Source organism: Periplaneta americana, chromosome 5, assembly GCF_040183065.1.
Source record: "Periplaneta americana isolate PAMFEO1 chromosome 5, P.americana_PAMFEO1_priV1, whole genome shotgun sequence".
Classification (NCBI taxonomy): Eukaryota; Metazoa; Arthropoda; class Insecta; order Blattodea; family Blattidae; genus Periplaneta; species Periplaneta americana.
The window spans coordinates 45,566,717-45,582,523 of record NC_091121.1 but is presented as its reverse complement, the minus strand read 5'-3'; the positions used below and the strand labels follow the sequence as shown (position 1 = coordinate 45,582,523).

The 15,807-nt window shown below is 35.6% G+C and overlaps 1 protein-coding gene across 2 annotated transcripts in view; it reads right to left on the bottom strand.

Annotated features, from left to right (window-relative positions):
• The window catches only part of lig (ubiquitin-associated protein-like lingerer), a 64,718-nt gene that overhangs the window by 15,461 nt on the left and 33,450 nt on the right, over window positions 1-15,807 (bottom strand). For both annotated transcript variants that reach the window (XM_069825568.1, XM_069825569.1), the window contains exons 10-14: window positions 14,697-14,933; window positions 12,307-12,705; window positions 9,545-9,704; window positions 6,772-6,926; window positions 4,164-4,319 (exon numbers count right to left, since the gene is read on the bottom strand). In XM_069825568.1, the coding sequence (XP_069681669.1) occupies window positions 4,164-4,319; window positions 6,772-6,926; window positions 9,545-9,704; window positions 12,307-12,705; window positions 14,697-14,933 (1,107 nt within the window). The remainder of the gene's footprint in view (window positions 1-4,163; window positions 4,320-6,771; window positions 6,927-9,544; window positions 9,705-12,306; window positions 12,706-14,696; window positions 14,934-15,807) is intronic.

The window sequence follows — 15,807 nt, the reverse complement described above, 5'->3', positions numbered from 1 at the left end:
AACAATCTCACCTTGAAGGAGGGCTTAGTACCCAATGTTCCATGACGACCATACCAGGGAAGTCTAGTCTTAAGCTTACTGGTTGGTAAGAGGTGAGGAGAAGCTAGGAGTGGATACGGCTTGACAGCTGTAGTGGAAGCAACACATCTAGGAAGGCTCTCCAAAGAAAGTACCTTGCAGACTTGAAGGCAGTTAAGGTGGCAGCCCCACCATCAAGCTAGTCCTGTTCAGCACCCGCAATGTGACCAGGAGACAATTGTACTACTGATAATCATCAAGAGATAGCCTGACTGATCACAAGACGAGGATCTCAGCAAATAATATGAAAAACGATTTGGATGTACGAAAAACTTAAGAATGTAGAACTGGCATATCAGGAAGATGAACTACAGACGAATTGAAAATAATTAACATAGGTATCTGTTTAAACACGGAACCAAAGAAGAAAAAAAGAAAGATGAAAAGCACATTAGAATACAAAGGTTACATATTATTATAATATAATGGCATCCCCAAAAATAAGAGAGCATCATCAGGAGTATCAATATTTTTAAGACATCTTAAAAAATAGAATTAAGTTATAACTTTGTATGTGACAGAATAATGAAACAGCAAGACATCTATGATCTATGATTTGTATATCTGAGATGGGATGGAAAGAAGAAAGTGTTACATTTTTTTTTAATCATTACAAACTCATTTAAACTCCATAAATAAAATAGATTCTAGACCAACCAGGGGAGGTGATTTTAATGCCTAAGCGAGACAAAAAAATACTAATGGGATATCTGATAGGTGATAATGGAGAACAAAAGGTAATATTGGAGAATAAACTTTAAACGAATATGGAAAATCTCAGAGGAATTTTATTAATTTTGATTAATTTGAAGTTATTATACAGTAGAAACGCTATTATCTGTGGTAATGAGGGGGAGGACTGAATGGTTAATCGAAAAATCGGATAATCCATACCATAAAAGATTTTCATAAATTATGTGCATAGGTGTAGACCTAATACTTAGATCTATAGTTTCGTAATTTTCCTCGTGGTCTTGTGTTTAACAAGACTGTAAAATTTTTCCTTTGTCAGAAGAGAACCAATTGTTGATCCATAGGTTTGTAAAATGAGACTTTACTGAAGCAAAAGCATTGGATAGAGATATCACTTGAAAAGGTCTTGGTTGCAAATATGTTGCCTGTTTTGAAATATTATCGACTTTCTCGTTTCCTTGACTAGGTATCCACTGAAATGTTATTTCCTTTTGGAGTTCTTTTAGTTTACTTAGTTGTTTCTGAATTGGAATAATTCTATGTGCATATAGGTTCGGTACATATTAATTATATTAAATATAGCCCCCTTGGAGTCGGTAAGTATGCAAATAGATTTCTCAGAAATTTGAGTAACACACTGAACAGCAGCATCACACTTTATCCTTTTTTTTTTTTATTATTAAATTGTGCAGTTGTAAGTTCCCCTCATTTCTCGTGAAAAGCAACAACTGAATAGACTACAGTGGACTATAGTGCACTTTATGTTGTCAGCAAACAGCTGGATACATTAAGAAGATTGATTGTGTTTAACAAGCTATGAGTAGTTAGTGGATAAGAAGTTCACTAATTTAAGTCCAGTTGTCAATGACGGGTTTTAAATCCCAAGGGAATCCTTGTGATGGTTATCTGTGGAAAGACAGGATTAGAGGTCTCAAGTAGTATTTTATACATTCTCGTACTACATACACTTTATCCTTCTTTTTTTTATTAAATCGTACAGTTGTAATGCCAATCTCGTATTCTGATTCGACATGAGCTGCAGTTTCTTATTTCCCACACTTCTCAATTACTTGCACTTTTTTTTTTTCGATACTAAGCACAACACACATTTTGCTTAGAAGTTAAACAGTATGGCCACCCTGGAGGTACGATATACAATCGCTTAACCCAACATCTAGCATATGCAGATGATGTGGCCATAATTGCAAGAACAAAGGGCAGCACTATCAGGGTCACTACAAGAATTTGAGGAAGAAGCGAGAAAGTTTGGTTTGGAAATAAATGAAAGAAAAACCAAGTATATGAAAACATCCAGAAGAGAGGTACAGAAGCAGGACAATGTGGTCTTTCATCAGCATAATTTTGAAAATTGTACAAGTTTTAAATATTTAGGTACAATGATTACAAACAATAATGATATATCCTCAGAAATAAAGACAAGAATAATGGCCGGTAATAGGTGCATGTTTGGGCTTGGAAAACTATTTAAACTCGGTTCATTATCCAGATCTGCAAAGAAAATAATTTATAAAACTATTCTAAGACCAGTGGTTACATATGCTAGCGAAGCTTGGGTTTTAACAATAAATAATGAAAATATGCTAGCAGTTTGGGAAAGAAAAGTCCTGAGAAAGATATATGGTCCCCATTTTGAAAATGGTCAGTTTAGAAGTAGAACAAATAAAGAACTAATGGAACTGTATGGAGAACAGAGTATAGTTTCCTTCATTAAGAAAGGCAGACTTAGAGGTTGGGACATCTTGAACGTATGCCAGAAGGCCGACTACCTAAACGGGCATTATATGGACACCCAGGAGGATTAATGAAGAGAGGAAGACCAAGGTTGAGGTGGCTTCAGGATGTGGAGGATGATCTGCGGAGAGTTGGATGCGAGATGGAGACAACGGGCTCAAGATAGAGATGAATGGTTTCTACTGATTAAGGAACCCCAGGCCCTTCATGGGCTGTAGTGCTAATAATGAATGAATAAACAGTATGGCCACTTGAACACTGTAGGATGGTGCAAGGGTTTGCAACTGTGTGAAGGTTTTTGGTGTCATTTCTTTAAAAGAAGATAGTGACTATTTTACAAGTTTTGAAAAACACTCCCTCACATTAGTAACAAGTAACTGCTCCTGTTGCCAGAAGCTTTCGGAGCATTCTTATACATAGTGTGAAATGGTGAAGGCTTCTAATATCCATTTCTAGAAAAAAATACGTACAAAAAATGAACAGAACTTCATATTTTGTTCTGCATCAAACAAAGGACAGAAAAACAGTTGGATAATCCATCGATCGGTTAATAGTGAGACAGATAATCGGGGTTCTACTGTACTCTTTTCTGCCATAAAAATATTCCCAATTATACTTGGGCACACGAGAGGATCAATAATTTTCACCAATAACAAACTGTCTCCATATGTGAATAACTCTCGTGTATAAAGAAGATGTGATATTAGTTCAGATCATTCTATGGTACTTTATAAATTAAACATATCAAGAAAATGGATATATCAGATAATTCTGTGACTTGTTATAAAATTTTAGGAGTGACAGACGTGATCAATATGAACAATTTTCATATAGGAACCATCTGAAAATGTTCTGTTTGATTGTTAGGGAGGCCTTGATATGTGTAATTAATACAGCCAGCTAGCATCACACTCAAGGCCAAATATCTAAAGTTTGATTACTGACTCTCTGTTCCTGCAAATGTCACTGAATTTTTGTACACATGGTATAGGCTATTGGTATCATAAATTGTATTTTGATTGACAAAGCCTTGCAGCTTTTTTTAGCTTTTTTTCCATTTCTATTTGTCCTCCCATAAATAAAATGCAGACGAGCAAATCTTTTAATGTGAATCTTCCTATGATAACAAGAAACTAAAGTACCCAAAATTATTTTCTATACGTAATCCTCATTTCAAATAACATCATACAAGAAGAACTACAAACAAACTGAGGTGATGTTTTAGTGCAGTTGACATGTGTTTGATGCAAAATGGCTATTTTATTGTATGCTGTAAACAAGGTTCTGTACGTCATAACATACTGGGAAGAAAACAGGATGATTCTACTTTTCTTTGCGTTTTTGTCACAGTACAGACCGAAATGTAAAAGAGAACAGTCCTTTGCTCCTTGTTATGAGAATTACTATTGTCAACAGTAAAACATCTGTAAACCACAGAAGCAAGGTTTTATTATGTATGTCTTTTGTATGACACTTTAAGATCATAAACTATAAGTAGTAATATTCACAACTTAAAAATATAATTTAATTGTGACCAAAACACTTAAAGGTACAACGATCAGAAAATATGTGTTACCTTAGTCAATTTTTTTTTACTTTAGGAGATAATGAAGTCTTCTACTGATGTGGGCAATGCTTACCTGTTGTGAAAGAGTAGAGGGGACTGGCGAGGCATTGTTGTCTGCCCTTGTGAAACGACCGTCAGACATGGAATATGCTACACTAGCCAAGCCACCTTCCCTGCCTGTGGCCAGACTCGTGGGAGCCTGGAAACCCATGTCGTAATACCCTGTTGCCTGCAACAAACAGTTTCTTCAGTCAACTTTCTTTTCATAACTCGTTCAACAGAATTCGTGTGTTCTGCACAACTCTGTAACTGAGTAAATATCTTATTTTCCTCGTCATTGTCATCCCATTACAATTGTAGTTACAAAATTCTCTTCAAAACAATGTGTGTTATTGTTGATTAAAACTGAAGAAAATAAAACTACAAAAACTATTGTTGATTACAGGTTATTTCAGGTAGTAACAGAACTAATATCAAGAAATATTAAGGATGTATATCATAATTTATAATCTACTCCTTAAAAATTTTAAACAGAACAGAGGATAATAAAAGACGAAGTTTGGATTTGCGTTATTTACGTTTGGTTTTGATACTATGGCAGTGCTATGTGGAGGAGTTCCGAAATAGGTTGTATTAATGTCTAGCCAACAATGGAGCACATTTTGAATATTTAATTAAGTAACTTTAATTAAATTTAGGAAATTACCCTAAATGAACTGTTTTTTCATCCTATAACCAACACAATAACAACAATTAGGTTGCTACGAGACGATAGAAAACAAAAGATGTGAGAACAAATGAATGACATGTATGGACATTGAATACTCTTTCAAATTTAAGTACAGTAGAATCAATTAGCCATCTTCCGATTCACTGTCTTTCTCGCTTAACCGTCAGGCCGGCAGGTCTCCAAGGTTCCCCAAATTCTTATCATTTTTTACAGCATTTTTATTAGAAAATGGCGTTAGTTTATCTACTCAGCAACAGATGGCAGTTTAGCAGGCCTCTCTCCATGCCACACCTGTCGAGGCTCTACCACAGGAGAAAACATTAAAATTAATGATGTGGCTGAATGGATGAACATGGACAAACTTAACACAGGTTTTCATTTCGTAAGTGACGACAAATTCATTCAGCAAGTGTTGGGCCAAAATGATCCTGAAGAAAACTATGAAAGTGAACAGGAGGCCGGAGAACCTACAAAAACCATCATCCATGCTTTCCAAGTGTCTTGACTGGTTTGAACAGCAGACTGAAGCAGAAGCTACTCAGCTATTACCGTTTAGAAGACATGATAGCCGAAAGAGCATGTGGTGTGTTTAAACAAAAAAAATTAACAGACTTTTTGTACTGTAGATTATATATGGTAGTAGATTTTTAAAACATACATCAAATTTGGAAGAAAAAAAAAGTTATTTATTTTTTTTGTGAAAAATTTTCCTTTTCTTGCTTAACTGTCTTTTCAATTATTCGTCAAGACTCCAATCCTGCGAATGACGGTAAATCGAGGTTCTATTCTATCAAAATATAGGGGTGCCATTTGAAATTTCAAAGTGAGATAAAAGGGTGAGGCAGTGAAACCTAAAATGCAATTAACACCTGTTTTAAACTTCCCCCTCAATATCTTAATTGACGTGTTTTTGTTTAAATTAAATTAAATTGAAATAAAAAGTTATTTAGACTGGGAAGTTTTGAAATGAAAGCCTGATATATTTTTTACTCATTTCTTTGAAATGCTTGTTTCCCAGCTTAAGGGTATTTTTACTTCAGCTGTGTTACTATGACGCAAAGAAATTAACATTATTGATATCTTAATTTTAGTCCTCACTGAGCTTCTTTGGATGCTCTGAAATTTCAGATGGACTCATTTAATAACAATCTCAGGCTCCGATCATGTTCAGGTTCAGAGGTGAATGGGCTTTAAAATGTTGGTCCAAGCAGATCTCTACTGATCATCCAGACACTATTTATAAGAATCAGCTGAAAACAGATTTTATTGTGTCAGTATGTTAAGTTGTAAGTACAATGCATTCAATTTAAAAGAGGAGCACACATTGAAGGCTACATAACATAATTATGTGTATACTGTGTTTGTAGTATTTGTAGTAGTAATATAATATAATCCTAGAATAAGGTGCTTAGGAAAATATTTGGGGCTAAGAGGGATGAAGTGACAGAATGGAGAAAATTACACAACATAGAACTGAACGCATTGTATTCTTCACCTGACATAATTAGGAATATTAAATCCAGACATTTGAGATGGGCAGGGCATGTAGCACATATGGGCAAATCCAGAAATGCATATAGAGTGTTAGTTGAGAGGCCGGAGGGGAAAAAGATCTTTAGGGAGGCAGAGACGTAGATTGGAGGATAATATTAAAATGGATTTGAGGGAGGTGGGATATGATGATGGAGAATGGATTGATCTTGCTCAGGATAGGGACCGATGGCAGGCTTATGTGAGGGCGGCAATGAACCTCCGGGTTCCATAAAAGCCATTTGTAAATAAGTAAGTAATATAATATAATCCTATGTCATATGCAAACGTCATAATTAGTAACCAAGCAACAATCAATTGTTGTGGTGAAACAGAGGGACGTCATTTCCAACATATGCTGTAGCTGTATCTGATGGCTCCTTTTTTTAAAATTGAACGATCTATATGTTAGCCACTTTACCATATGTGGTATCCTCTGCTGAAGGAGTTGAAGATCCTCATAGCTGTATACAGGCTGCTGGAAATAGGGAAGCCCTCCTTGGCTCATAATATACTGGTGGGTGCCTAGCATGGGAGGAACACCTGGTGGTATATTTGGAACTACACCACTCTTCCCTGAAAGCATAAAATACATATTATGTTAAATGCTGGAAATGCCGAAGTTACTGCTGAATGAGTAATAATTTTGAATATCAACATAAAAATACAACAAATCTTGCTGGAAATAACAGGCATCAAATGTGGAAAAAATGAGAGGAAAATTTTTTAACATAACCGTAATAATCATCCTGTTACCCTTCAGCAGCCAAAGCCTCCAATAGAAATGGATAAATGAAGTTTTACTGTACCACCCAAGCTTTCTTCTTCTTCTTCATTATCACAAACTGGATGATTATCATTGTCAAGCCAGTCCTTTATCTCTTCTACTGTATCGATTTCTCACCATCTTTTTTTTTAATTGGTTATTTTATGATGCTTTAACAACTGCTATGGTTATCTAGCATCTGAGTGAGATGAAGGTGGTAATGCTAGCAAGATCACCCTCTTCAGATAAGTTTCTTTTCTCTCGAGTTCAACATGACTGTCATACAAAATGTTCTACCATACATTGGTCAGTGTAGATGGAGCTATGTCATTCACTGAAGCAGCAAAAGTGAAAATTATCGAACTGAATTTATACATAATTTTACATTTTGAAGTCTTTTCTACCCTAGAAATAATAATTACAATATGCAAAAACTTAAGCCTTGGCTTACAGGAATGGCATAATTTGTTTTACAGATTTTTGTATCAAATTCTATTTCTTCATATGTCTGTCCAGATTAAACAATAGCTGTTCTAACAGGCTCTGGCGTAAGGTGAGATCAGAAGTCAAATTTTAAATAAATAAATAATTTGGTTTGTCCTAAATAATTATTTGGAATTTTCTGCATAATTTGGTACATAATTCATTGAAAAAAATCTAACTTTTAATTACATAATATGTTTCATGTATCAAACTACTTTCTCACCCCACAGTATTACATTACATAAAAATATAAATATCTCTGAAACAATTTGGTGAAAAAGGTTGTGAACTGATTTGCCGTGTATTATAGCTGAATGTTTGTTCCATAAGTTGCCTACACTGTTGAAGACTGTAATGACTGACTTTGTTGTGAATTTTAAAAACAAGTTTAATATTCTTTATTTTTGAAAATATAAGATTTTCTAATGTTTACACTTGCTTATTTTCTTGGGAATTGAAATTAACAACACATGTACCTTTTTCTCAGATAACACAGCTAGAAACGTGACATTTTTACAGTTTATCTACAGCATCACACTGATTGCTCAGCTTTAGTTTCAGGTCATTTGGATAAAAATTTTGTTGTACAGTTGTCAAAAGAAAAAGTGGCCGCTCTCTAGACACAAAGTTCCCTTCGGGTATCTCCGCTACAATTCGGAGACAGGTGATGTTACATGTTGTTGGACCACGTGGCCTGATATCTACAGTCAGAATGAAAGTTTTTGCGTGTTAATCTGTAGCGTAATGGTAGCGTTTCGGGCAAGTATTCATAAGGTCGTGCGTTCGAATACAATCTAATGCTTTTTATGTTTTTTTTAGGAAAGAGAGAAAATATAATTGTTTCTGTTTCTTTTATGACTGTTTTAGTAATTAACATCAGGTTCATGAATGTATTATGCCATGACTGTGTCGTAACAGAATACAAATGATAATTTGAATATTATTTATATCGTTAATGAACGATAACAGAATACAAATGATAATTTGAATATTATTTATATCGCTAATGAACGATAACGGAATACAAATGATAATTTGAATATTATTTATATCGCTAATGAATGATAACAGAATACAAATGATAATTTGAATATTATTCACGTCGCTTAAGAACGATAACAGAATATAACAACTTATAACTTGAATATTATATATATCACTAAAGGAACGATAAAATATAAATAACTTGAATATTATTCATATCGATAAAGAACGATAACAGAATATAAATTATAATTTGAATAATGCAGTATTTATATCGCTAAAGAACAATTAAAAAATAAAATGAAAACTTGAACAAGGCCCGAACTCACAACCTTTAAATCATTAAGCGAGCTCTCTACCGCTGGTCTACGAGGCGCAGATATGGAATGATTTCATAGTTCTGGAACTGTTTCTAAAAGCACATGCATCATGTAACATCGCCGTGACCCGAAGTGGACTTAGAAAATATTCGCTGTAAAGGAGTGCCGCCACTTTTTTTTTTGACAACTGTACATAAATATTAATGTAATTTCATTTTTCTTAAAAAGTACTTGGTTACAAAGGAAATCATAACTTACTATGTATTTTTACGAAGTACGCTTTCTAAACAAGAGCTCAGCGCTCGAGATAATAAAGAATCAGCAGTAACATTTTACAGAGATACAGATATACTTTCTGACATAAAGGTACTTACTGGTGATTAATTTAACATTGGTATATGGGGTCTCTGATCTCAACTTAACAGGATTTTACTGAATCTTCAATATACCTTCTTCCATTAACCTTATAGGATGATCACGGCACCACTCAACCATGGAGACAGCATATTATGATGACTCTCATAGCAGGAAGTGGAAATGAACTGAACAGTCGAGTTATTAAGGAATGATAATATGAACTTCACAATGCTGTTTCCTCCAGAAAACGTCAATCCGAAGCTAATTTTAACTCCCGTACTTGCCTGTGGAACTTGTGACTTTGGTAGAGGTTGTGTTCACAGTCTGACTACTGCTCACAAGACCAAGTGCAGGAGATGCATTCACATTGGCTGAAAGACCGCTGTTTGTCGTCGTCACATTTGTGCTGCTCAGGTTCGAACTTGAAGTTGTGGTAGTATCGTACTGCAAGAAAAACAGAAATAATAACACATTTCAAATATGACAAAAAAAATTCAAACGAACTTTCAAAATCCTATTTATACAATTAAAATAGATCTGCTACAAGGAAAATGTCTTGCAACTATGTACGAAGTAAGCAATGAAAAAAAAATTAGCCGACAAATAAATTGCCTTCTTCTAATAAACTATGTTGTAGGATGAAACCATTTGTTGCCTAGTTGTCCAATGTAGTGCATTTATATTCACTGCAGTTTTTTTTTTATCAAAAACAGTATAGAGTAATACCAGTATATGGTTGGTGTCTATTTTCTGTTGGGTGACAAAGAAATTATTGCAGTTTACATTTGCACGAATATTTTTGTATGGTCTGTACTTTCCCTATCAGTTCATTAGATATCAATAGACGAAAACTGTCTACCACATGGCGTAGTGGTCAGCATGCCTGAATGCGAAACTCGCAGGCCCTGGATCGAATCCTGTTGGGACAAATTACCTGATTGGAGTTTCTTTGGAGGTCTTTCTTAACTCTTCCAGGAAAATGCTGAGTAACTTTGAGCACTTGATCCTCAGGCTCATTACACAAGCATTATCATTACATACAGAGAGCATGGTAAACTACAGTGTATATCATTAATTTCACTAGTAGCTACAGGTTTGCCAATACAACCATTACAGTAAGGTACTGTGTGGTAGCTATCAGATTATCAACGATTGTTCTGGTCAGGCATTTAAAGAAGTCATAGTATAGGCTATTGTTAATCTTTACAGTGCAGTATTTTTCATTTGTCAACATTAGTGGCACATTTAGTTGTATTCCTGCAGGACTTCGAAGATCAAAAGTTCATACATTTAATATGAAATGTGCTACTTCATTATTTCTGCTCGAAGGTATGCAGTGGTTCACAATGATGACTATGCTTTTAACTAATATAAAAGAGTGATAAAAGACAAATTTAATACAGTGTGAATCTTTTAAAATTATTGGTTCATAAGTTGGCAACCCTCCTGCAGCAGCCAGCACATCCTTCCGTGAACTTACAGTGTCACATCATTTCACCAGCATCCCCCTACATTCCCATCCATAAAGTTAAAGCCTGCTACACATTAATTAAATAAATGTATTTATTAATTTGGTACTTACCCATCTCTTTACTTTACTTTAGGCCGTTAGAAAATTTACTCTAAATTTTTGCCTTTTCTACTACACAATTTCTTGCACTTCATATACATCTTTAGAATGTATCTTCGATGACTCAGCAAATAACTAATCAGTGTACAACACAACACACTACTACATCACCCAAATGAAGTATAACTCAAGATTGATCTGCCCACAGTTCGAGACAGCTTGCAACTATGTCGTAACTGCTACATGGTCAGTGCTTTCAATCCCCAAAGATGTTATTAATTGGCTTTTCTTTGATAGGAGTTTGCCACTTGTTGCGACTCCCATATTTTCTGATCATAAAACTGTATGGACCCTGCTCTATATCTTGTACCCTTGAAAAATTTATTGGATAAAGCCGAGAATTGAACCTAGGACCTCTCGGTTCATAGTCAGGCCAGCTAACCACTACATGAAGAAGGATCTAATTAATTTTATGGTATTTTCCAATAAAAAACCTGACTTTAATTTTATTCAATAACTTACATTTCATTTCCAGACTACGGTTCTTCTGTATTTCTCGACTCTAGACATGCAATCCAAAGTTTATATATACATCGTCACTTCCAGCAGTTTTCAGTTTTCAACTTGTCTCAATTTACAAAGACTGGACTGCATAGCCAAGTTTATAATGTATCCAAATATGTAACACTTCATCAGGACTAGATCATGGCAGTCAACAGATTTTCATCCACTTCTAATTGTAATGTAACATAAAAAATCCAACGAGTCTTCATAGAAAAATAAAGCAACATGATAAGAAACGTGCCAGACTAGATCTAGGTTCATCACTGGACAAGGTAGGAAATTCTGTTATATCCATTACAACTGGTTGTTCTAATTGATTTGAAACTAACTTTAAAGAATGTTTATCATTAAATATTAGTGACAGGTATCAAAGAAATTACTGGATTACTCTTGTTTATACACCATATCACTAATTTTCCTTTCATAGTTGCCACTAGTATTTAACAATAACGAACTTCAAATAGTTTCTAAAAGTCAGTCATTCAATGAGGACAACTGGATGCAACAGTCCTTTTGTCTGATAACGAAGACAGAACCTTTGAACTATCATGCTCTTCAGAAATTTTTACATATCGGAAACAGTCCAAACAAAAGAACTTCTGGTTGACTATCACTGCTCTTTCCTTTAAAATTATGCCAAATCTTAAAATGAGAAATAAACTGGTCGAAATGTTATCCAATTCTGTATTATTTCAAACAATGTCTCAATCGATCTAATCCAAAGGAATTAAAAATAGCGTAAAATATGACAATTATATCGTAGAGCTCAACAACAAACTGACATTTTTGTATATATGAGAAAGACAACATAAAACCGAATTCAATTAACAAAATTTGTCAAGATTATCACAACATTTTACAAAATTTTAACGAAACCACAGAACTATGCTACACATTAAGTGTGACCGTCACCTGCGCTTCTTTGGTTCCAGTGTTGAGTGCCGAGCTCAGTTTGGTGTGGTTCTGCGCTGTGGTTGCCACACTGCCTCCATAGTTGTTCTGGTACTGGCCTGTGCCCGTGGATGTGGCATAGCTCGCCGAGCCCCCCAGTGTGGAGCCCCCATATACCGACTGGCCTGTACTCTGGTACGACGGAGTAGCGCTAGGGAAGGAGTTGGCTGACTGGCTAATGGAAGGGTAGGAGGTTGGGCCTGTCTGGTATGTCACACCTGCCACAGAGGCCTGCGAGTATGAACTGCTAGGGTACGAACTCGGTGCTGTAGGCTGGCTGCTGTAGCTGGAACCTGTACCACTCGACGTGTAGCTCATCTGCGACTGATTCGTCGGATACACTGTAGTCGATGAAGTGACCTGCAACAAACACAGCACAACTCCTCAGCTGGTTTCTAGTGTCATACACTTGCTTACGTTACCATCAGCTGACTTGCATATTCTTTTTCCAGTGGCTGATAAATTACCAATTTTTAAACTCATAAAACATAGTCTTATATTTGACAAGAAGACCAGCCTCATGGTCTAGTGGTCAGAGCTTCTGGCTATAGCTCATGAGGTCCCGGGTTCGATTCCCGGTTAGAGCACAGGAATTTTTCCTTAAAGGGGATTATTCCTGTGTTCGTCCATGGTCTGGAATTTAGGTTAAGTTTAGATTTAAGACCTCTCTTGGCACCACATAATCATAATCATCCTATCACATCATCAGGGTAATGTAACTCCGCCTTCCAGGCGCCCCAACCTCAGAAGTGGGTTACAACTAAACCACGGCCAGGAGAGAAGACCAGAAATGTCGAAAAGACAACCTGGTGGGATTGGATTAAAAAAAAATATATATTTGACAAGAAAAAAATGTAGCTATTTCTTGCATTTTTTCAGGAGTGAGCAACTGTATAAAATCATAATATTATGTTTCATAACATGGGTTAAAGGGAAAAATAACAGAGATCTGCATGTCGCCTTTTACTACAATAAAGAAACCATCGGGATGCACAACATATCACAAAATCTCATTTTCGCCAAAAATTGATATATCACCTTTCGCCATGGAACCACAGATTTGAAGACATTCGCAACAAAAATATAAATAATTCTGCACATCAAGATTAATATATCCGAAGAAAGGAACTTTGAACATGATGGACAGCTAATTTAATTTATCTTTCACCTTGTGGAAAGAAAAAAAAAAAAACATTAGGATTAATTCATCATAATTTTTAGTTTTGAATTCCAAATAAAGACGTAATTTTGTTTACCAAAATTATTATGCAGTAAAATCTCGTTTTAACATACCGATTTCTAAGGAATGATAACAAAAGGCTAAAAAGAAACTGCTTACTGAAGGATGCACTGGAAGGAATAGTGCCTTGAAATGGAGTTAAAGAAGGCTTTCGACTGGATAAAATTAATAGATGTTGTGCAAACACTGCAAGAGAAAGGAGCATCTAACCAACTAATTCAATCAATTACAACAATAAATTCAGACTGCAAACCCATAATAAAGATAAAAGTATAACAAAACCATCAAAGAACAATAACTAATAGTATTGGATAGTCTGACTTAAGTCTATCTCTCTTCAATCTTGTAAGGTACAAAATAACTGAAGAACTGCCACAATACTTAGGATACCAAAAGGGAAACATAAAATTTCATATGATGTCTTATGCAGATGATATCATTCTTTCAAAAACACAGGGTGGCTTACAAATATTACTGCATCACTTGAACACAGCTGCTAAAAAATACAATATGGAAATTAATACAACTGGCAAGATAGCACAAATATCAGGATGAATGAAAGATATCTTTTGGTGCAACAAATATTTGAGTGTCAAAAGTGAAGTAATAATTTACAAAGCAGTTAGGCCTATTTTGGGATATGCAGCAGAAACCAGAACTAATACAGTGAAAACTAAACAATAACTGAGCACCTATGAGATTAAAATTTTACGGACTATTCAAGGGAAAAAACTGTTTGACAGAATACAGAAATTACAGCAAATAATGAAATTCAAGAAATCACTAAATTTATTGAAGACAAAAAATTACTGGTAGCAACAAGGGAGGCAGATTGCACGATGAGAAGAGCCAAGGAAGATAGACTCTTAGATAGGAAGAGAGGAAGATCTCCTAGAAGATGGGCAGAGAGTGAATATTCATCTTCAAAGGAAGAAGAAGATTGATAGGTGGGAAAGGGAGGGGGAGAAAAAACGATGAATTTCTACAAGTCTTCAAGATACCTGTACCTACCTGTGTGGAAGAGTAGTTAGATGACGTGTATGATAGGGGGGAAAGGGAGGGGGAGAAAGAACGATGAATTTCTACAACTCCTCAAGGTACCTGTACCTACCTGTGTGGAAGAGTAGTTAGATGACGTGTAGCTGGACGCCTGCTGGTACCCTGTGCCAGTGGACTTCTGACTCTGGTATGAGGACTGGTACGGCACAGTGTTTGGGGTGGAGTAAGACAGGCCCACTTCAGTCTTGTCCATGTCCAGCCCTGTTGAGTTGGAGCTCCTGTTCTGCGAGAAGGAGGGCTGGCTGACTTTATGTTCAGAAGTTGACAGCATCGTATCAGCTCCCGACAACTGCCAAGACACCAATATATTATTACATTACAACAAGTTCTCACTTCAAAATCAGCAGAAACGTTATATATGGTGATATGTATGAGTTTTTATCTAACTGAATTCTATACTAAACACACAGTTTAAGAAGCAAAGTAAATGTAACACTAACGAGAAATGGATGGAGCTAAAGTAGTCCTGAGAAAGATGTAACTTCTGATGTTTTTAGTAAAGCACGTGGAATGTATAGAGACAAAGTGTGATGTTGCAACTAAACAGAATTCCCCCTCCGTCACCTCATGGCAGTCAGCTGGAGGGCAGGCAGATAAGCATGGAAGGACATTAGCGAATATATATGAAGGGTACAAGGGAAAAACGAATGATGTCACATCTCCATTAAGGGTGAGATAATGATCTATTTCAGTATATTACTGCAAAATTTATTGGTGTTTCTACTTGAAATGAAGGAAGTGATTAGTGTATCCGTGGTTTTAATTCTCCTTTACCACTTTTGGTAAAAATAACACTAAAGTTTGTAGTAATACAGAGAATTATAGTCCCGTCGCTCTTATTTCCGGCAGCCAATCACGTTACAGGTCAGCTACATTTAAGCGTGTGCATCTTGTCATTCGCTATTGATGATGTAATGAATTTCCTAAGGCTCGATAAATACTTAATATAATCGCCCGCCATTTTGGCTCTTTCATTGGCGTTTCTTTCATACGAGGACGTTATTTGCCGCTCAATTATTTGCTCAATTACAGTGTGTTTGATTTATTATCAATAGGAGCTACGACATGATAATGTTTAACGGTGAAGCAAATAGATTCCTCATCTGGTAGCTCGGCAATGAAAGAACAAAAATGGCGAACGATACTACCTACCTAGATTTTAT